Below are 24,067 nucleotides of genomic sequence, written 5' to 3' on the forward strand. Positions count from 1 at the left end.
TGGAGATACCAACAATGGTAATGAGACAGGAAACCTAAGTCTCAATTCCATCCAGGAGGATTCAGTCCAGGAGGATGAAAAGAATAAATGGATATAAATCTGACATTAGAAACCACAACATTCAGTTGCTGACCTAAGAGTAACAGTCCTCTTACAAAGGGAGATGAGAAAGAGAGACTGCTGAATTGCAATGGATAATGAAGCTCAAGGCATCGCATCCTCTTGGTCTGAACTTAGTTTTCCTATCTCATTACCTATGTGTGCTATTATCATTTGGTATCTGAAATCACTCCTCTCTCTAAGATATGACCAATCGAAGTGTTCTAATTCCTAATCAGGATCTTTTTGAATGAAAATAAATCCAGCTAGGAATAGAGAAATACATTTTTAAAAAAACTTTTCAGAATAAGCCAAAATAATTTTGTCAATGTATATTGTGCTAGTCAGAAGAATCCACCCACCCACATTCCCTCCATCTGAAGAATAATTGTGCTTGCACACAAAAGCTTGTACCTGCAATAAAAGTTGTTCTTCAAGCTGCCAGAACTTTGTTCTCTCTCTCTCTCCCCCCCTCCCCCTCATCCTCCTCAAAAGAGTAGCTCCAGAGAAGGAAGCAGAAGGGGTGTGTGTGCATGTGTGCATGCGATAGTGAGAGAGAGATGCTTGTCTTCATATCCCTCAAGCAGGAAGCAGCCATGAAGCTCTTTGTGTGAGAGAGAGGGGGAGGGGGGAAAGAATCAAGAGGCAGGAAGCAAAGAGCCACTGAGGGAGCTGGGGGGAAGCAAGCTAAGGTGCACAGTAGCCCTGGAAAAGGAAGAAGAAGGAAGTTACTTGGGGGGCAGATTTGCACCCTGCACAGACTGGATCTTGCCCTGGCTGCATGTTTGACACCCCTGATCTAATCCAACCCCTGTTCAGTACAGGATCAGCCTAAAGCAGGGGTGTCAAACTCATTTGTTATGAGGGCTGTATTTGACATAAATGACACCTTGTTGGGACAGGCCATGTGTGTCATAAATTGTAATATCAGGTAGCAGACATATAAAATTTATATAAAAACAAAGGGCTCAGACAAACACAAAGGGTTTTTTTAACTTAAAACATTAGCATGCTTTCAATATTTTGTTTTACAATTTCCAATAAATGTCACCTCTTGCTATGAATTATTGCATCAAAAACTGCAGACAATGTCTGTGTTATACCAATCTTAAATATGCTGTTCAGGTGTTCAGGTGTGGAATCTGTAAACTGCAAACTCACTTTTGATTTATTGACATTCATTACAGAGATCTCATGGCCAATGCTTTGAGTCTAAGACTCAGAGGAAAACATGAAGCAGCTGGGCATTGTGAATTTTTGTACATAAGTTGCTTCATGTGCTGGTCAAGAACATGTGAAGGCATCATGGCAAAGACTCTGAGGGCTATGTGCTTGTCTACAAAACTATATTCTTCCCAAGAAAAAAAACTACAGCTCCAATGTGGCAGTGCATGAACAGAGACAGCCATGTACAGGGATCAGTATCAGCCTATCTGGGAAATCTAAGTTCAAGATCCCCAATTAAAGGAAAGAAAAATCAAGGGAAATTTGCTGGGTAAATCTGAGATGGACACACTCTCTCATCCTGATCCTGGCTTGTTGTTATTGCACTTCCAAATAGTTCACATGCTTTCCTATTGAGAAAGACTGGAGGGCATGCATGCAGTGAAAAGAGGAGGAAACCCCAGTTACAACCCATAACAAGCCCAAGAAAACTCTCTGTAGCATGAAAAAAATGTAGCAAAGCTACATTGAAAGTTAAAAGGGGGAGGGGGATCTGGGACCCACTGGCTGCACACTATCAATGATATCTTAGTGGCACAGAAGGACTAATTGCACATCATCTGATTACCATTCTTTATCTAAATTTTGATTATCTGATTAATTTATTCTATCCAAAATCTGTTTTTTGTTTCTCATATCCTTAGTCACTGTGTATCTTTGCACAAATAGTTCATACATTTATCTATCTATGCTTCCAAATACTTAAAAGCATATTGTATATGTTTTAGAACTCCCATGTTCATTATAAAGGACAATGAGTAGTATGAATAGACAGCACAATAGTTGTCTTAATCCCGGCGGAAGCTGGGTTCAGATAGCCGGCTCAAGGTTGACTCAGCCTTCCATCCTTCAGATGTCGGTAAAATGAGTACCCAGCTTGCTGGGGAGATAGTGTAGATGACTTGGGGAGGCAATGGCAAACCACCCTGTAGAAAGTCTGCCATGAAAAAAGCAACATCACTCCAGAGCTGGAAACAACTGGTGCTTGACAGGGGATTACCTTTACCTTTTAGACAGGAAGAAACTAAGATCATAACAATTTCTCTTGCAGAAATAGACCTAAGTTATTCTAGTCTATTGAAGACAATAACCATGAGAGCACTGAATCAGGTATATAACTTTTAAATGTTCCAGTTAGCTATACTAGCTAATTGACATGGACAGAGCTATCTTTCATTAATATGAACATATGAAGCTGCCTTATACTGAATCAGACCCTTGGTCCATCAAAGTCAGTATTGTCTACTCAGACTGGCAGCGGCTCTCCAGGGTCTCAAGCTGAGGTTTCTCACACCCAGTTGCCTGGACCCTTTTTTGGAGATGCCAGGGATTGAACCTGGGACCTTCTGCTTACCAAGCAGATGCTCTACCACTGAGCCACCGTCCCTCCCTTTTTAAGGCTATATCAACTAGACTCATGACATCTTGTGGTAGTGCATTAAACAAGTTAAGTAAAATTTTCACAGTAAGTTAAGTGAATTACTGCTAGAAAAGTAACATATGGAAACATATTCTTACATACACTAAGTAAAATGAGAAAATACATACACAGCACCTCAGGTGTTTGGATATAAGTGTATCAAAATATGACTACAGAAGAAAAGCAACCTCACATAATTAGTTGAACCCTAAACTTTGCTTTCCTGTTTTGGAACCCTTGTAGATATAAGATTGATAGTACGGGTGTTAAAAGTGGTGACAGATAGTGTGCCATTTTAATAATAATTCTTCTGTCCTGTGAAGGCAAACACTTATCATACATTTATTTGGGATATTTATTTGAGAAGCACAGAAATATTGTTAGTATTGTGTCAAATATATTTTATTATTTTTATAGGACAAAGTGGACCTTGGCGAGTTGATGTTTTCACTCTGCTATCTTCCAACAGCTGGTAGATTAACCATTACTATAATAAAAGCTAGAAATTTAAAAGCAATGGACATAACAGGAGCATCAGGTAGGAATACTTTTCATGTCAATTTTAAGGTACGCCTCTTTTCTCTTAAAGAACTATTTGTAAAGCGATCGTACACCTCTCAGTTAGATTTTTCAGGTGTAATATATTTATCTGTCACAGTAGCCTTCTGACTTTTGTACCTTACTCTGCAATCATGTTTCATTAGACAATGGCCTGCATAACCTCTTCTTCACCCACCTTGTTAATTATAGAACATGCCTTATATTAAAAATACAGATGAAATTATAGAGGGTAGATACACAGAGTAAAATGGAAATTCCTCATACTTTATATTAATTCATTTTAAATAAAATTTTTGTTGGATTCTTCGTGCAGATCCGTATGTGAAGGTTTCACTAATGTGTGAAGGAAGACGCCTGAAGAAGAGAAAGACTTCCACCAAGAGGAACACCCTCAATCCTGTTTACAATGAAGCCATAGTATTTGATGTCCCTCCAGAGAGCATTGATCAAATCAACTTATCGATAGCCGTTATGGATTATGACCGGTGAGATAACTAGAAGTCTGTTAATAGTCTCATCCAGTGACAGTTCTCAGGGAATCATCCTAAAACACCAGTGCAGGTGAAACTAAATCTGCCTCAACTTTTCTGTTAAATATATTCCACAAACATTGAGTGTTAAATATATTCCACAAACATTGAGTGATGGGAACCTGAGTACTTCCATAGGCTTAGCTTCCGAGAACCAGTGTGGTATAGTGGTTAAAGTGTCGGAATGTCTGTCTATGATCTGGGAGACTCAGATATGGATCTCCACTCTGCCATGGAAGTTTGCAGGGTGACTTTGGGCCAATCACACACTGTCTTCCTAACATATCTGTGAGGAACCAGTCAGGGTCAGCTTGAGAGAGTGACTGACCACTATAATTTTTTTCCCCTATCACCCTCACCCAGTATCTTAGGCACACGAAAGAAAACTCTGTCAGAAAACAAACCAGGCACCGAACATTAACAAATTAAAAAACTGAAGGATATTTGGTGATCTGGCTGGTGCACCAACCGCCTAATGCACCAGCCAGCGCCTTATCGTCCCTGATGGAGGCCGCAACAGGCTGGGCTTTGGAACACCCAAGACTTTTAATCCTGGGTGATTTCAATGTCCATGCCGATGACGCAAACTCTAATCAGGCAACGGACCTAGTGTCATCCATGGCTACGCTAGGACTCTCTCAATTTGTAACAACATCCACACATCAGGCTGGGCACATGCTGGACTTGATCTTTGCATTGGGAGTTACAATGGGCCCGTATTACTGCTGATGCAGTGCCATGGTCGGACCACTATGTCCTGAAGGCCCATGTGGATGCGCCAACCCAAACCCGTTTAGGCGATGAGCGTATTTTAGTTCACCCTGGAACCTAATGGACCCAATACGGTTCCAGAGGGAACTGCAGGATCCCTGGCCCCCTGGCGATTCGCTTGATGACCTGATCGAGTCCTGGCAAAATCAGCTCACCATGGCCATTGATGAGATCACTCCCCGTTGCCCTCTGTGCCCCCGTTCAAAGATGGCACCATGGTACAACACAGATCTGTGGTTGATGAAACAGAGGCTCAGATGGCTAGAGAGGCAGTGGCAGTGTACTTATGACAAAGCGACCAGAACATCTTATAGAGAGTATATGAGATCCTATGAGATGGCAGTCAAAGCCACAAAGAAAGTTTACTTTGTGACCAAGATTGCATCTGCGAATTTGCGCCCGGCTCAATTATTTAATATTATCCGAACTCTTACTACTCTGCTGCAAGGCAGACCAAATCGTAGGGAATTGGATATTGGCTGTGAGGCTTTTGCAACTTTCTTCACAGATAAAGTCTCATTGCTCCGCCACAACCTCCCCGCCACAATTGAAACAGTATGTGAGCTCAAGGCTCCGTGCCTGTTTTCCGGATCAGCTCTAGACAGTTTTACAATACTCAGCTTGGAGGAAGTTGACAGAATCCTCTCTACTGTGCGCCCAACAACATGTGATTTGGACCCTTGTCCATCCTGGCTGATTGAAGCGTGCTGGATGGAGCTTCCATATCCTGTGCGGGATATTGTAAATAGATCCCTCTCTGAGGGGCTTTTTCCAAGGCCCCTCAAAGAGATGATAGTCTATCCCCTCTTGAAAAAACCAACATTAGACCTGGCCAAATTGGCACACTATCGGCTGGTCTCGAATTTACCCTTTTGGGGTAAAATCATTGAGAGGGCAGTAGCGCTGCAGTTACAAAGCTTTCTAGAGGACGCTTCCGTCCTAGACCCACACCAGTCCAGCTTTTGCCCAGGCCATGGGACGGAGACAGTGCAGGTCACCTTAGTGGATGATCTTCAATGACATCTGGACCGAGGCGGGTCGGCAGTGCTGATGTTGTTGGACCTGTCAGCGGCGTTCGACATGGTCGACCATCAGTTGCTGGTTCACCGCCTCACAGACGCAGGGATTCAGGGGTTGGCCTTGCAATGGCTCTCCTCTTTTCTCCTTGGTCGGGGACAAAGGGTGGCGATCGGGGGACAATCATCCCAGAGACATCCACTTAATTGTGGGGTGCCTCAGCGGGCGGTGCTCTCCCCAATGTTGTTTAATATCTATATGCGCCCCCTTGCCCAGATTGTCTGGAGATTTGGACTGGGTTACCATCAGTACGCTGATGACACCCAGCTCTAGCTGCTGATGGATGGCCGGCCTACCTCTGCCCCAGAAAATCTAGTCCTGGTGCTGCAAGCCGTAGCAGGGTGGCTCAAGCTGAGTCGTCTAAAGCTGAATCCGATGAAGATCCAATGTCTCCCAAGGAACTCAGCCCACAGGCTGTTGTCAGCTCCTTTCCAGTTGCTCTCACAACTGAACAACTTCAGTACCAACACTGAACTCCTCCAGCACTCAGAATGAACTGAACTGTTCCAGTACTAAAGCTCAACTCCACTCTGAGGCATTTCCCCCCTACAAGCCTCTTTGCAATTCAATACATTCTTGTAACCATGGCTGCAGCCTAGCCAATTGGTGCAAGCTGTTCCCAGCTTCCAGGCTAACTGCCTGAGTCCATTACGGTATCTCACAGGGTTGTTGTACAGATAAAATGAAAAACAGGAAAGCAACATAAACCAATTGAGTTCCCACTGGGGAAAAAATGAAGTTAAAATATCCACTTCTGGGTCTTAATCTGTTGAGAGGCAGTGAAAGAAAACCTTCCTTGTGCTTGAAATGGTTGGTGGGGATTCCCACAGAATCCAGCATAGTCTGTTCTCTTTCTAGATGAGGAGGGAGAGAGTATAAAGCCAGCATACCACATTTCTTCTGTGGCCTGACCCATTCTAGGCAAATGACAGATAATTATGATTCCTAGATATGAGTGAAAATGCTGAGAGCATGGGCTTCTAAAAGTCAAACACCCCACAAGCTAAGCCAATGATGATATCAGTTTATTTCCTTCATTTCTACCCTGCCTTTGTCTCCAGTGGAGACCCAAAGTGGCTTTCACCATTCTCCTCTTTTCCTTTCTATCCTCACAGCAACCAGCTAAGGTAGATTAAGCTGAAAGTGTGCAGCTTGGCCAAGGTCACCTAGCAATCTTCCATGGCAGAGAGGGAATTTGAACCTCACTCTCCCAGAGCCTAGTCTGGCAATCTAACTACTACACCATTATTAGCTCACTACATCATTATTGATACATTCCTGAAAGCAAGCCAGAAGAGCTTATGTTCATTCTCATTTTGAGCTCAGTTTTATAAGCAACAGCTAAAGTTGTGTCGCCTTGTTGCTTTTTTATATAGCTGGATGTCATGATTCCTGAATGTATAGTTTTAAGAAATAAATATTATGGAAAATTTTCACAGTGTAGGTCACAATGAGGTCATTGGAGTGTGCCAAGTAGGCAACGATGCTGAAAGCCTTGGGCGAGACCACTGGAATGAAATGCTGTCTTATCCACGGAAACCCATTGCCCACTGGCATCCACTTGCAGAGGTAAGGCTCCTTTATCTCACATGCTGTCTTTGAAAGTATGGTGGAAGCTTCATTAATTGGACTTGAGCACTGAAGAAAAAACTTTTTTAAATAGATTAATTCCTGTTAAAAGCTCATTGGAATCCAGGGTCTTCAAGTGAGATTGATGTTGAATGCAAGTAAAATCTGGTCCCTAATTTTTTTCCTTTTAGTGCACTGTAAAATACTTCCAACTTTTAAAGTAAAAGTCAGACATTATGCATTTGACTATTTTTATAGTATCTGAATGTATGGGTAAACAACAGTGTATCTTGGTCTACTCAATTACATTTTTCTTTTATTGATGGATTGTCCCCTGGACTGCACATTTTGAAAAACATATGAAAGAACTTACTGTTCTGTTATATACAAGACAAGTATCATTTCATATCTTGTAATAAAGTAATTGGTGTCCAGTGGGATCTCAAATTACATGCAAATTAAAAATGTTTTAGGACATCAGGGTAAGAAACCATGCAGTCAAAACTTCTCTTTAAGTTACAATTAGATTCCTGTGTTTCTTTTTTCTTCATTTAGGGCCCTTTACCGCAGAAATGTTATGCGGGCCTTCTGCGCATGGATGGCTGCCGAAGAGGCTTCCTCACTCTTTTAACCTATTCAGCAGAAATTTGGCATTCCTGTTGAACTCTTTCTTAGCCATTTTCTCAGGGGCCATTCCGCAGAGAGTCCAAAGGGGTAAAGACATCCCTCTAATCCCACTGTTTAACCCTTGCCTCCTTTCCCAGTCCTATAATACATTAATCCCAAACCACAAGACCCAAAACTCTTTTTTGTTAATATAGGTACTTTTGTTTCTGCATCTTTCTATAGTTTAATTCTAACATAGTTACCCAGGTCTATCAGTAACACCCATATTGTCATCTGTCCTTCTTAACTTAATTGCACTGCTAGCTGTATTGTAAAAAATCAGGTAAAAATCCATATTTGTACATATTTTTAACATTTGTGGGGGAAAATGTGTTATTTTTATGATAATTGGGGGAAAGAGTTGTCATGGTTTACAATCCAAACTTCAATACCCAGTAGTGTAGCCACCATACATTAATAGGCAATTATTTATATACATTATGAAATAGAATGTGTAAGTAAATGAAAGTTTAAGTAGGTTATATGTATGTGTCATCTCTTCCAGTTATCAGTTGGCAGCTATCAAAGCTCATGCAGTATTAGGTTAGTGTACTTTGACCACTGTGCTGGAATTTGGGTTGCTAGCCTCCAGGTGGGGCCTGAAGATCTCTCACTTTTACAACTGATCTCCAGCTGGCAGAGATCAGTTCTGGAGAAAATGGCTGCTTTGAAGGGTGGACTCTATGGCATTGTACCCTGTGGAGGCCCCTCCCCTCCCCAAACCCCGCCATCTTCTGAATCCACCCCCAAAGTCTCCAGGTATTTTCCAACACAGAACTGGCATCTCCAGCCTGTATCAGATTTTGTATCAGAAAGAATCCAAATTAAAATAGGTTTGTATTCTAACAGGCTTGTAGTTTTTATTAGCTTTGTCCAGGCTTTTGTTACTTGGATTACAGTCTGGTATCCTGATTCACATTAGTGCAGTTGCATCACTTTTCTCACCTGAGCCCTTTTGGCTAGGTCATATAAACTGTAGTTTAATTAGAAAATCCTGTGGAGCAAGTTCCAGCGAAGCAGCAGTTCCTCATCTGGAAAAATAACTAAACCATTTAAGCACTTTTGATATGGTAGGTGGAAATATTTTATAAATCAAAATTACTTTCAGCCTCCTAGCAAAAGCAATGTGGACCAATAACCTTGTGCCTCATGTTTTTTAAAACTGAGGGACTGAATGCTTTGCCCCACTAGATTCTGAAAAACCAGAGTTCCTTTTGAGGATACCTCCTTGCACCATTATGCATATAAGCAAGACAAGAGCAACCAATATTTTTGAAATTCATAATAATTCTGCTCTTGGAGTGCTCCTCACTATTGAAGTATTTTAAGTTTATTGCTTTTCCATTTTTAATTTGACATTAAGTTTTCAAATAAATATTCCAAGTTTGTAGAATGAATTACCTCTGTAATTTAATCTTGTCTGTTACAGTACATATTACAGATTGACATCTGCCATAAATTATTGGTCAGTTTTTAGGTGTCTTGCATAATGGTGGGACAGAAGCAGAAACTGAGGACTTTTGGCATACACGCCCACATATCTCAATCCATTTCAGACCATACTCAGATTCCTCTAGCATTTGAATCATTCTAAAACGGGATACAAGGAATTTTGGGAATTAGATTACTAGATGCTCTTGTTCAATATTTATAACCCAATCCAGGCTCGATATTTTCCTTTTACTGAGATCCCACTTTACCCTCACATTGCCCCATCTGGTCATCTCAGAATATTTAGTAAAGGAGGGCTGCAGCAGGAAGGATGTGCAAGAAGAGTGGAGGCTGATTGTTCTCCTGATGGTATAGTTGGAATTACCTTGCCAATCAGATGTTCTCCATGATTAATCTGTTCATTCCTAATAAGACAGAACAGATCCACAACTTGTTACTAATATAGCACAGTAGTAGTTCAGAACAATTAACCAGTAAAAAATGGGTTTTTTTCATAAAGCTTTTCCTGACATATTTGTATGAACAAGATATGAAAATAGTGGTCATTAAAAAGGGCAGGGGAAGTGCTTGATACTATTGGAATAAGATAACTATGCAATTGCTTCTTTTCGTGCTGGTCGTATAAAAAACCAAAATTGTGAAGGGGTGAAAATTCATGCAGTTTCAAGCAAACTAGCTATTTTTGTCACACCACATTAAAAGAAAACACAGAGAATCATAAACAACAATGAGACATTTTAATAAAGACATACAGGGGAAAAATAATTAGTGCACCATAATCATAGTCCCCAAGTGTCCTTTTTTTGAGGGACATCCCACACATGATTTTTTTTAATTAAAGCTTTTCTGCCTTTCTGCCTTGATATTGCTGCTATTGATCAAATTCCAGTGTGAGACTTTGCCAGAGGCAGGATGCCTCTCACAATGAGGAACACTTGAGAGAGGTATAGCCATTGCTCTTTGCAGAAACCTTTTGCAGAAGATTTAACTGTATAATCATAATAGTTAGCTGTTAGCACTCATGGTATATATTGTTGCCTTGAATGCAAACAGTTCAATCAACAGAAGTACATAAAACAATGTGGATTCTTTCCTAACAATAGCACAGTGATACCATACCTGGTATTTTTCATATTATCTCAGAGCCAACTATGGTGTAATGGTTAAGAGCAGTGAACCTAATCTGGAGAACTGGGTTTGATTCCCAGCTGTTCCACATGCAGCTGGCTGGGTGACCTTGAGTCCATTACAGCTCTCTCAGAGCTCTCTCAGCCATACCTACCTCACAGGGTGTCTGTTGTGGGAAGAGGAAGCTCTGTTGTGGGGAGTGTAAGCTGCTCCAAGACTCCTTCAGGTAGTGAATGGTGAGGTATAAAACGAACTCTCCTCCTCCTTTCTAGATTAAATTTAAATACCTAGCTTGAGCTCATCAAAAATTGATCCTATGACTTTAAAATCATAATACATCGGTAGAATTCATTGTCTTGTTCTATTATGCTGAAATCCCATACAATGTGGTCCAATAGCTACAGCCATGTGGAGGAAGTAACATAGCAAATATATCATGCAGCCAGGGCTGGATTAAGAATTAAGCCAAGTAGGCACTGGCCTATGGGCCCCCATGCCTTTAGGGGCCCCAGGCTGGCTCCCCCCCTCATTTTCCCCCCTGCTTGCAGCCCTTCCAACCTGCATGCACAGCCAGCAACTGAGCCACTCTTTGCCCGACTTGCCTGGTGTGGCTGCTGCTGGCATTGCTGCCAAGTTTGCCTCTCTCTGCCTCTCCCCTGCAGCTTTGTCAAAGGGACTTTTGAGAAGGTGCCTGCAGGCTGCAGCAGGGGCTACAGGCAGTGAGTCGGGCACTCTGACTTTGAGATAATTTGCGAGGGGGCCCCCAAGATTTTGACTGCCTAGGTGCCTCCACAGGGTTTAATCCAGCACTACATGCAGCTTCCCAGAAGTAATTCACATTTGCTCAGGGGCATATATTTATGTCCTGTAGCTTTTCAGAGCTGCTCTGAAAAGCTACATGATCTGGCTTGCTCAATGCATTTTATGGGAACACTACATATGGGACTAGTTTGCAAAAAGTGAGTCTAGGTCTCTACAGCAGGGACTTGAGGTTATAAACTGTCATGGTTACTGCAAACTGGATCTGTGCAAGATAGCAGCAAGGCAGAAAGGAGCAAGGGGAAGTCCACAGGCTGCTCAGTTACTCAGGACTTAGTTGATGGCTGCTGGTAGACATATTACTGGAATCACAGGAAGTGAGGGACCAGTCAGGGAAACAAATTATTGATGTATGTGATGAAATTAAGGGCAGTGTCCAGACTTTGTATTACGTATGTAGAAGATGATGTCCATACATGGAGATCCAGTGTTTATCTGGATACAGATCATCTCTTTCCCTGGATATAATATGGAGAAGGAGGAGGAAATTTTTATACCCAACTTTTCTCTACCATAAGGAATTTCAAAGCAGCTTACAATCATCTTCCCTTTCTCTTCCCACAACAGGCACCTTGGTGGAGCTGAGGGATTTCTGACAGAAATTGTGAATGGCCCAAGTTCACCCAATGGGCTTCATATGGAAGAGTAAGGAATCGAACTCGGTTCTGCAGTTTAGAGTCTGCCATTCTTAACCACTACACCTGGCTGGGTCTGGAGAGAGTCTGTATTTAACTGGACGTTGGGTGTGATGTCTGCAGTTCAAGAAGATTCAGAAAAATGCTGGATTTTCTAGTTTGAAATATATCTTTTATATATATTTCCAGACAATTGTCTGGTTATAATGAGAACCTACAGTTTAATTAAATTAACCATAGTTCACTAAGGTCATGTGAACATGAGCCACTACACAAATTATTATTCATTTGGGAACCTCACAGGAAGACTTATTGCCATTCCTTAGGGCCTGTAAAACAAGGCCCAGATTAGATGATCCAACCGGAAACCATGTGAATAGTTAAACATCTGATCTGTTGTTTTAATTGTTTTTAGCTATTTATAATTTAATTGATGTTTTAAACTTCTGCTGAAGTCCACCCTGAACCCACTTGCAGGGAAGGCAGAATATAAATTGAAATCATAATAAAGAATAAAGAACTGAAGACAAGGTGTAAAAGTGACATTAACAGTGGTCTATGGTTGCTCATTGCCCTGACCTGGATAGCCAAGGCTAGCCCAGTCTCATTAGTTCTCAGAAGCTAAGCAGGGTCAGTGTTGGTATTTGGATGGGAAATAATCAAGGAAGTCCAGGGTCACGACATAGAGGCAGGTAATGGCAAACCACCTCTGATCCCATGGGGTCACCGTAATATAGCTGTGACTTGACAGCAAAAAAAAAAAAAAAGTTCTTCATTATGTACAAATGCAGTATCCTAGCTTTGTTTATGCCAATGCTGCATATTCATTCTAGATACAGACGTTCTTAGCAAGAACAGCTCACAGGCGAAACCATTTTGCTTTTATACCCTTTTGCTAGCAATTCTTCTTCTTCATGCTAGTGTATTTCTATGCTTAAAAGTACTGGAATGTTGACAGGCTTCATCCTAGTTGATTTGCTGCCATTGTGATGCAAGATTGACTCTCTGTTATTATGCTAAGGCAGTTCTGGATGTCATACTCCTCCCCCCAGCACACACACTTGTGAGTTGCCCTCTAACTGGGCTCCAAAAAAAGTCAGGGATGCTGCTTCTGCAGCCCATTTAGCACCCAGTGGTAGAGTCACAGGAGAAGCTGCATGCACCTCATGCTAGTTTTACCCAACTGGGCTCCATGGCAAGCTGAAGAGGCACTGCATCTGTAGCCCACTAGACGTAAGTGGAGAGGGGGACTTCAGGCAATAAAATGCCTTGACCATCCTCTGTCTCTCACTTGTACTGCTGCCAGCCAAGTCCAAGGCCATAAAGTCCTAAGGATGCTGAGTGGCAACACAATCAAGTTTGGAAGGTGTACTCCTCTGTTACCTGTTTCATTGCTCGCAGGATCTGGGAAGCATGTTGAGGTCTCAATGTTCCTTGCTATCACTGGCATGCAAGGCCCAGCAGCAAAAGTTGAACAAGGTTTCTAATAGTGAGATGAATCTTTGGGTTTGGGAGGACTCTTGTTGGATTCATGGCAATTTGTGCTCACATGTTTCAGTTTAACTGGATTGTCTTCTGATTTGGTGACAGGAAAAGGGGATTGTGGTTTTATAACCTGGCAATAATGCCAGTCAGTAGAAAGTAGGGGGTTAATCAGAGTGAAGCTGTCCCTTAATGAGACATTTTAGTACAAGTTGGGATAGCAACCACTTTTCTTTTTATAAGAAAATGAAAAAGTGCTGAAATCAGCATTTGGTGAGGCAAGCTAGGATTGTCTGTCATCTGCAATCTGAATTCTGATTTCATAAACTAACCTTAGTTAAAATAAACCATTATTTCTCATCATGTCAGAATTGAACCAATCTTGTCAGACATTAACAATACAGGGTTAAAGCACATGCTGAAAATGTATATATTTACCCTTGACTGCTTAAAAGTTGTGGCCAAAGTTAGCAAAATCCAACTATTTTTAGATAGTGGACTTTTAGAAATATTGTTGGAGAGATTTGAGAGTATAAACAAGCATGAAGCATACTGACAGTTTTTTGTGTTGTCATGCATGAATTTCCATTGTGGAAAAATCTGCATTCACGCAACATTCCCATGAGGCTAATGGATGCTTTGACTGAATGAGTCCAAGATGCAAGGTTTTAGGGAGCTGTTGTTTCTTTTGGGCCACATGCTGTTCCCAGTTTTTATTAGATTGCTACTGCAAATATTAGGAGTTATTTGCTCACAGAATAGTATACCTAGCATTAGCAATCCCTGATAGCCTATAAGAATAATAATTTATGACTCTTTTGTTTATCTTAGTACAATTAGAAAATAAGCCTCAGATTTGTCCCAGTAGAAACACTGGATGGAGGAGTAGCTTTATCTGATTGAGTGAAAATAATTATTTTATTTACATCTGTTCTAAGTTTTATTTAAAGAACAGTGTTTTTGCATTTGCATGAACAAGGTTGCTCCAAATAACTTGTGAGCAGAAGCAGGTAGCTGTTATAGTTATGTGAGCAAGTATTTCAGGTTAAACCAGCTCCTATAAACCAGAATATTTATAGTTATCCAGAATCATACATCTGTGTTGGTCTGGCAGAACCCAAATCAAAGAGCTGTTGACTAGTCAGCATTCAAAATGCAATATCTGTTTCATCAGCCACTCTCTCTTAGTATTTAAGATACTGCAAAATGTTTGGTTTGCCAAAACAGGCTAGCACATCTACTACTCTAAAAAATTCCAGAATGCATTGTTAATACTTTTGAATAATCACCCTAGTTTTCACAAGGGGCACCTTACATATAAGTGGGTTAGATTTTGTGTAACTTTCCTACACTCCCCTGCCCCCAGTAGCCCTTTCTGCTCAAGAATGATGGGACTCATGTGAACTAAAAAATATCTTGATCTTTGTGGTCCCTGTGCAGTCACACACTTGGGGTTTGGTGCCTGCACACGAACCTGACCTACAATAACGAGCTTCAGACTTTGATGGGCTTTCTCCCTCACTGTGGGGAGCAGGCGGCAATTGTGCATGCCTGGAGTTAAGGAGACCTGCCTCCATTGTGCTGTTAGGACCTCGCTGTATTTTCTCCTCACAACTGATTCTAGACCAGAGCAAGTGGTTCACTGATATACAGCCTCCCTACTTGCATCCCCAGTCTCAAAGCCAATCCTGTTCCATCTCACAGAGACTTCCAGGAGATCCAGATGCCCATCAACCCTCTGAGACTGCTGGAATTGAGGTTGATATCAAAACCAATATTCCTCAGATTCAAGGTCTCTTTCTCCACATACCTACAAGAGGTGTTACTATCCCAGACAGGATCATGAGCCTCTCATCATTCTCACAACCAACACTCTCCATATTACAAACAGCACCCCTATTACCAAGATGGGGTTCAGGACCCATCCGACAGTTTATATAAGTGGTGTGAGGGTCAGTAACTGCTTCACTCTTTGGGATCAATGGTTCTTGCAGCTGCATCCACAACTATGCAAATTACGTCCTCAGGTCAGCCAGTTACTCTCCCGATGGGGTCTGTCCCCAGAGCTAAACCAACCTTGGTTCCGTCCTCAAATCCAACACACCCAGCCAGAGCAGGGGACCTCTTTGGAGTGCAGCCCTCATTGTTGTATTCATCTGATCATGGATCTTAAGGCTTGGATTAAGAGCATTGGTGTGTGTGCAAGGATATCTCACAGTGGTGCATATCCCCGGGGTGGCAAACATGCACATGGACTTTCTCAGCAGGACCCACTCATAAGATCACACAAGTTGCCCCTAAACTCAACTTATTGGGTTTTAAAAAAACTTTTGATCAGCCCCAGGTAGATGCTTTTGAAAACAAAGACAACACAAAATGTCTGATCTTTTACAGACAGGAGCACTCCTATGCAGGATTGCTAAGGGATGCCTTTTTGCATCTATGGGAATGGGGAGCTGTTTTATATGTTCCTGCTATTCCCACTGATAGCCTATACACTCCACAAAATCACAAACAACTGTACTGATTGCATTCTGTTGTGGCCTCATCAGCGCTGGTTTGTGAGACTTCTACATCTTTCTTGCTACACCTTTATCCAGTTCCCACTAGTACCAAACATTCTGACACCCTGGAGTGGTACTCCATCACAACCTGGGGTTGTTCTGCTTGACCATCTGGAGAATCAGACCTTAGACTTTCCACCTGAAGTCCTGCATGTCCTTCTGAATGCAAGAAAGCCAACCACCAGAAGGTCCTACCATGCCAAGTGGAAACGTTTTTCCATCTATACCATGCAACACCAACTAGATCCAAGGACTGTGTCTCTCGTATACTTTCTTATTTAGGCTATCTCAGTAATACGGGACTGAGGGTTAACCTCTCTGCCATTTCTGCTTTCCACAAACCAGTGGAAGAGATGAGTGTCTTTTCACACTGTATGACCAAATCCTTCCTAGGAGGCATGATCCGTTTACAAATGCCTGTCAAACCCCTGGTACCCACTTCAAGCCTCTCCAGGTCCTATCCAAATTAATGGGTAAGCCCTTTGAGCGACTAGCAACTGCTCCATTCACCTACCTTCATGGACGATGACTTTCTTAGTCATGTAGATAGATCCAAGTAGGCAGCTGTGTTGGTCTGAAGTAGTAGAACAAAATAGGAATCGATTGCACCTTTAAGACCAACTTAGTTTTATTCAGAACGTAAGCTTTCGGGTGCGTGCACACTTCTTCAGACGAGGAATGAGATACAGTAAGCAGAGCCACATATAGCTGGTGGGGCTTGGAATGCAAAGTGGTACAAAGTTAAAATCCAATAATCTTAGTCATGGTTACATCAGCTAAGAAAGCAAGGAACATCAGTACATTCTGTTGTGATCCGCCACTATTTTCCATAAGGATAAAGTCATCCTTCAGCCAGTCCTGTCCTTCCTACCTAAGGTGGTTTCATCATTTCACCTTTCCCAACCTACTACCTTGCTGACTTCCTTTCAAATTCCACTGATGACAGTCAGTGAGTGTAGCTCATCCTGGATGTTCACCGAGCACTATCATTTTTTGTATTTTTGTGGGTGTAAGTGTGTCTGCACCTGGAAGTCATAGCAACTTCTAGTGACTGACCCCTACTGGGGGCCTGGAGCATATTAAGAGAGGTGGCTGAATAAAGCCTGCTCCTGTCCTCCTGACTACTGGTATTTCAAGGAGGTCTCCCATCCAAATACTTGTCAGAGTCAACCCTGTTTATCTTCTGAGATCTGATATTGCCTTCTATCTTGATAGAGTCTGCCTGTTCCATGAAGACACTCAATTATTTGTTCCCTACAGAAACCCTTGCCAAGGCCATAAGATTTGTTCTCAACACCTTGCTAAGTGGGTGACATATACTATTGCACTGTGCTACAAATTTGTAAAGAGCCCTTACCTGTGCTGCTTTGGGCACACTCCACCAGGGCCATTGCCACATCATTGGCTTTCCTCAGTGGTGTGCCTCTGGAAGATGTGTGTGCTGCCACAATTTGGTCTTCCCACTCCACCTTCATGACACACTGTGCCCTCAGTGTCCAAGCAAGAGGGATGCATCCTTTGGTCAGTCAGTGCTGAAGTCAGTCTTCCAGTCGGGAGCCAGTTTGGTGTAGTGGTTAAGTGCACAGACTCTCATCTGGGAGAACTGGGGTTGATTCCCCATTCCTCCACTTGCAACTGCTGGAATGGTCTTGGGCCAGCCATAGTTCTTGTAGGAGTTATCCTTGAAAGGACAGCTGCTGTAAGAGCTATCTCAGCCCCACCTACCTCACAGGGTGCCTGTTGTGGGGGGGGGGGAGGTAAAAGGAGATTGTGACCACTCTGAGATTCAGAGTATAGGGTGGGATATAAATCCAATTTCTTCTTCTTCTTCCATTGACATTCATGTCGTGGGAACTTAAGGAGACCTTGTTGAAGTAAAGGTTACTTACTATTTTGCTGTTGCTGTGATACCCATGTGGGGTTCATGTTATTTTGCTGGTTTGTTATTGCTGTCTTGCCAGCACCCTCCATCTACAGATTTCAGCTCACTAATCACCCAAATGTGAGATTACATAGGGACCACAGGTTGCTTACCTGTAACTGATGTTTTTTGAGTGGTCACCTGTGCAGTCACACACACATGACCAATCTTCCCCACCACTGACACTTCCATCTACTTACCTTTTCTATGGCCTTGCTGGTGGCAGCTGGAAGGAAATGAGCAAGGTGATACTTTCTTCTCAGTTTCAGACATGTGCAATTGCTGCCTGCTCCCAAAACAGGAGAGAAAGCCCACCAAATCTGAGGCTAGCTCTTGTAGACCTCTGAGGTTAAGTTTGTGCACAGGCACCAACCCCCAAGTGTGTGACTGCACAGGCAACCATTCAAAGATCAATGGTATAGGTAAGCAATCTGTTTAGATACAACCCATCAAACATGATTCCTATAGAATACCTTAGCATCTGTGTCCCTTGGCACATTTCATTTCATTGTTGTTTGTCTTTTATCTGGAATTAATGCAAGTAGACAGTGAGTGTTTTCCAGCCTAAGAGTCCCACAATCAGGAGCAGGAGCTGGGGCTGGGAACTAGACCCATAGTTATAGGTGGGTTTCAGATGGAAAGAGAAGCATGACATTTGTTTACACTATTTGCACAAAGGCTATCATCTAATAATAAAAAATCAGAAACTGCATAGCCAGTGAGGAAGAATCAGTAATAGTGCTTGGGATCTAATAATAGTTGTGTCAATTTCTCATGCCACTTCTGATGCCAGATTGTGTTTAAACCCCTTGATGTACACATAAACAAAGGGTGCAGATAGGTGAGCTGTTGAAACCTAAGGCTGGATCTCCCATCTCTTTAAAGGTCTTTGAATAGCGGTGTGAGGGGTTATAATTTGTATAATGGCGGCTGAGTGGTTTATCATATCCCCTGTATCCTTTTCTCAATGTAAATTGGCCTTCTAGTGGAGCTGTTTTCATGGGCAGAGGAAACAGATTTCACCCACATATCTTCCCTACTAGGACACCACCAGAGGACTAATTTACATAAAGGAAATGGGAACTTTAAAAATGATTAACACGTTTTCATACAGTGCTGTGATTCCAATCCAAATTCCCCCTATCTGCTATCGAAAAATGTTTTAAAACATGGAAGATCCAGTAATTGATCCTCAATATCCTGTTTAAGTATCCCCTGAAAATCAGGGGATACTTAATCCCACAGCATACTTTCAGCTTGACTGAGAACCAGGATAAATCAGATTTTCATAGGATCTACACAGTAGATCTACACAGTAGCACAAGAGAGATGAAAGTCACCTATATAGCCATAATGTAAGGATCACTAGCATACAAATAGGCTTCTAGAGTTATTGAGGCTGTCCTCAGTTCCAACAGTTTAAAGTGCTGTTACGTTCATCTCAGTCTATTTTTGTATTCATTTGTTTAATTTTGGCATTAACTACCAAGAGATGGAAGGTAATGGAATCTAACTGCATCACTTCTGTCTTCATTTAACTCCATTTGTCGTGAACATAAAAAGCACCTTGCATGATTCATTTAAAACAGAGGACCATATTGTCATTGGAAGGCCCCAGTTAGAAGTTCCTGAAGACTTCATCAGCATTTGTCAGAAGTAATAATAATAATAAAATTTTATTTATACCCCTCCCCGCCGAAGCAGGGCGGCTATATAAGAACATTGGGGGGCAGGCGGGGCGGTCATCATCCACAGTTGCTGGAAATCAGTTTGCCTAAAGGAATTAGTGAACAGAGTATTCTTTGTAGGGTCCCCTCCCCTCAGCATGCTTCTGTTCAAGATGCCTTAAAAGCATAGTGCTGTTATTTGAATATAGCTGATGTGATGAGGAAGGCAGAAAAGTTAAAACCAGACATTACTTAGATTTGGACAAAACAGGATGGAATGTTCTGAATTATCACAGTGTTCTTTCTTTCTGTCAAGAGCAATGTACTATACAATGCCTGTGCCTCGGCATAAAATTGGAAAATAACAGCTCTGGTATTCATAAGGGGAAAAAATTATGTCATAGAGTCAATTTTTATAAAATCGCTTGTTCTTTGAAAAACCACAACAGAGTAGTTTTCTTACAAAAAAAAGAGAGTACTAAAGTCGACTTCACTTTGGTTCTTGCTGTCATAAATGGCTGGTGCCTTCTTCATAATTGTACTCCATAGAATTTTTTTTTAAGTTAAATAAACTATACCCAAATGAGATGTGGTATGAATGGAACTGTGCATTCCGTGAAGTATATCTTCAAGCATTACATTAAAAGGTGATTTCTAATACAGTGGGTTGGGCAAGGAACTACGACTGGAAGCACACCAGGGTCCTGCAATTCTCTCAAGGGGCCTGCATCTCCATGAAGGAAACTGAACTGTTTAAATCCAAATGACTGTGATGGGACCACACTCAGGAAGGATAAGAACATGGATGCAGATCTCAGCTGCTAAATAAGCTAACAAACCTGATACAGATAAGGCACGTATAGAAGAATGACTATAAGCACCTGGGTTCTTTTATCAGTTTGCTTTCCATATCTTCCTGTTTCTCTTTTCTTTCAGCTAATAACAAGTGAACACAAACCATTTATCAAATGATAACATGTGTATGCCATCATTTGGTAAGGCTTTATATCACCTTTCTAGGTGATAAATAGAATTTCACTACCGTTCCTTACCTGATCATCTATCTGGAGAAGAAGGGAGTAATATAATCCTCCTGAGTACTTGGTGTAGCAAACAACCAAGTTTTTAAAAAGAACACAGTGTAAGTTAGCACTTGGTAAGTGGTCATGTGTGTTCATTGAGCTGGCTATGGTATTTGACCACAGTCATTTCCCAGATTAGAATGTTTTATTTAGCTGCATGTTGGACAGTCATGGTCTTTTTATTTTTCTTAAGATTCATCACAAAAGTAAAACCTGTGTTTATTCAGACATCACTTTGTTTTTATAACACATAAACATGTTATACTTTAATATTTGTTGTTCAATGAATAGTCCTGGTACATCTATGTTCAATGTCTAATTTTGAAGCGTTAAGCCACATCTTTGTCAGGGCTTTGTCAATTTGGTGGACGTTTTTAATCTTTGTTCAATAGAGATAATGCATGATTCATTTGCAGTAACAGTCTGAGGATTGAAATAAACTTACATTTCTTAATTTTTTAAAAAAAACTATAACGTTCTTATAAACTCAAGTTAAATGTACTGTGATTTTATTTATATAGATCTAGTCTGTACAAACAATTTTGTTCTTAATGAAATGATGTAAGAAATTGTGCAATTGTAATTTACACTTATTTTGTATTTATATATTAAAGTTGAAGTGAATGTTTAGAGCTTACATTCCATGCTTTAAAAGTGTTTTAATGCCATGTTGCTTCATAGACCCTGTGGCATGATTTTCTCCAATGCAAAGTTGTACATTTATGCTTGGTGCAAAATAAGTTGGTCCCTTGTGCACCTAGGAAAGGACAATACAGCAAATACATTATTTGGGTTCTCTAGTGGAATGAAAATCTGCAGCATAAAAAACAGTTTCTGCAGAGTTAAGTATTATTTCCTTAAGTACAACTGAGCAATTTAAGGCCAGTATTGTGATTTGGTTCACACACACACCATGTTTCACATTTTAATGTAATTTTTCAAAGTGACAAGAGTATAATTTTCTTGTTTAAATGAGTAAGACTGACTTTCTACTTGCCAGTGTTTGACATGTCATTCAGGGAAATTGCTAGGTGTGCTCTGGTTGAGTGTGGTCATGCATGGGAAAAGAGGTATTGGAAGTAACTAAGCATTGTTATGAGCAAATTCATGCACTGTTATTTCGCTTACTGAGAGTCATTGCATTAAGCACATGGCAGATAACTCAGTGGGACTTACTTCTAAGAATGCATGCATAAGATCAAGCTGAAGAGCCCAAGAGATATTTTCTTCAAATGGGTTGAGTCCTTCCAGGTACCTGTGACTGAAGAAATGTACAGATGTATTATGCAACTGATTCATACATTCTGTGAGCTGAGGGGCTATGCAGTCAATACATGGGAACAATGCTAATAAAAGCCAGTGTAGCAATAAAACAAAATATAAAAGCCATCCAATCGAAGTAGTTATGGATGAAAAAGTACTATACTCTGGGAAATGTTTGCTAGTATTATCTGGCATATGGATTTTATATTGCATAAATCAATGTATACTTTCATAGAAAAAATTAAACTTTTAGCATATCTTCATACAGACTGAAGACTTAACACAACTTCTGCTAGCAGGAACTTTCTATCCCACTCTAGTGGGAGTTGTATATATTGTGACTATGGGACTAACAAAAACTAAAGTGACTATGGAACTAAAGTGTCTCCTTTCCAGACCCACATGTACATTTTATATACACAAGATGCATCTTTAAGTAGAAGCTGCCCCATTCCTTTTATTAGATGTTACTTTGCAGACAAAAAAGGAGTGGCCATAGCTCAATGATAGAGCACATGATTTGCATTCAGAAGACCCCAGGCCCCATCCTTGGCATCTCCAATTGACAATTCTTAGGTTGTAGGAATTGTGAAAGACATTCTGAAACTCTGGAGAGATGTTAGTAGGCAGAGTGGACAAGACTGATCTTGATGGACCAGTGGCCTGACTCAGTGTAATCCAGTTTCATATACGCAACTGCCACTCCAGGGAAACAAGAGGTAGCTCCATGTGTGTCATGGAGTTCAGTGTCTAAAAGGGATCAGTAGGTGGAAGAAACTGTCATATGCAAAAGTCTTTTATTACTAATTATGAGAAGTGGAGCCATTATGTGATGCTTATAGCTGAGAGCTGGAGGACCATGATTCTTATTTCTTGGGAATTAATTCCATTTATTTTAGTGGAATCTGCTGTCATTTTAAGTATTCTCAAGACTACACCTTCACCTCAGGAAAAAAAACCATCCAGCTTCTGTGATTTGTTATATTTCTAAAATAGCTACATCGATCCTTTACCACCAAAGCTGTCACCAATTTGGGTGGATAAATATTAGCAGGGTTGTACAATTCCTGCCACTTTGAAGATCATCTTTTATTTTCATACCTACCATGGCCTTTTTGAATCTTTGGATATACTGTATTCTGATTCCATCATGGAAAACTTGGGTCCACTGTTGTGCTTCTTTGAATAACTGTAAACGCACCTTCTGGTTTGACAAATACAGAAATCTGTAACCCATTTGATGGTGAGGTAAAATAAAATATTGCTCTTGTTTCTTTCTGTCTAATTATAAATAGATGAAAACATTTCTTGCTATCTCCATCTGCCCATAAGCCATTACTCAGTACCTAATTTTTTTCTGTCAGAATGGAAAATAAAAAAGAGAGATAAGAGACAAATAAGAGGTCTCAGCAAAACAATGGAAATGGTTGTTTACTTCAGTTAAATGCCATATTATTATTTATACGGTGACATTTTGTACAACATATCCAGCATAAAAGGACTGGGTGTTACTAGGTTTTTCCTCCTTTCAATTATTTTTCTACAGATATTTCTGAAAGCTGACACCTGAAGTCTTTTACTCCAGTTTCACAAGGTTACTTTTTGATGCTGTTGGCAGTTGAAAAATATCACACCCAGCTTCTGTGGCTGCTCACATACTGGTACTTGCTGGATCAGGATTGTGTGTGCTCCCACCAAATACTTGTTTGGAAAACATTGCCCTGTGGAGCTGTATTCTTTTATTATCTGTGCCTAAATATTTTCTTTTCCACTTTACATTAATTCCACCCAAAGACAGGAGTGGGTTTATGTTTCACTCTTCTTTATCTACAGTACAAGCTAGCAGTTGCAGAATTGTCTCCAGCATGCATACAGTTTAACACCCATTTCCAAAACTGAATAATGCAAATTTAGTTTAATTATTGGATACAGGGCTTTTTTTTTTTTAGCATGAACACACAGGAACGCAGTTCCGGCTGACTTGATGTCATGGTCTAATATGCAAATGAGCTCCTGCTGGGCTTTTTCTACAAAACAAGCCCTGTATGAAACAATGGTGATGTCAGGGGGTGTGGCCTAATATGCAAATGAACTCCTGCTGGGCTTATTCTACCAAAAAAGCTCTGATTGAATATAA

General features: G+C 41.0%; 1 protein-coding gene across 3 annotated transcripts in view; it reads left to right on the forward strand.

The window, feature by feature from the left end:
• Nucleotides 1-21,295, forward strand: part of SYT9 (synaptotagmin 9) — a 182,475-nt gene extending 161,180 nt beyond the window's left edge. Inside the window, exons 4-7 of one of the 3 annotated variants that reach the window (XM_060262309.1) lie at nt 3,161-3,281; nt 3,618-3,789; nt 7,122-7,251; nt 20,249-21,295. In XM_060262309.1, the coding sequence (XP_060118292.1) occupies nt 3,161-3,281; nt 3,618-3,789; nt 7,122-7,251; nt 20,249-20,323 (498 nt within the window). In that variant the 3' untranslated portion in view covers nt 20,324-21,295. Of the gene's footprint in view, nt 1-3,160; nt 3,282-3,617; nt 3,790-7,121; nt 7,252-7,806; nt 8,421-20,248 lie in introns of those variants that run through there. The other 2 variants (XM_060262308.1, XM_060262310.1) reach the window with 2 other exon arrangements.
• Nucleotides 21,296-24,067: the final 2,772 nt, after the last annotated feature.

The sequence above is a fragment of the Heteronotia binoei genome, chromosome 21 (assembly GCF_032191835.1).
Source record: "Heteronotia binoei isolate CCM8104 ecotype False Entrance Well chromosome 21, APGP_CSIRO_Hbin_v1, whole genome shotgun sequence".
Taxonomy (NCBI): Eukaryota; Metazoa; Chordata; class Lepidosauria; order Squamata; family Gekkonidae; genus Heteronotia; species Heteronotia binoei.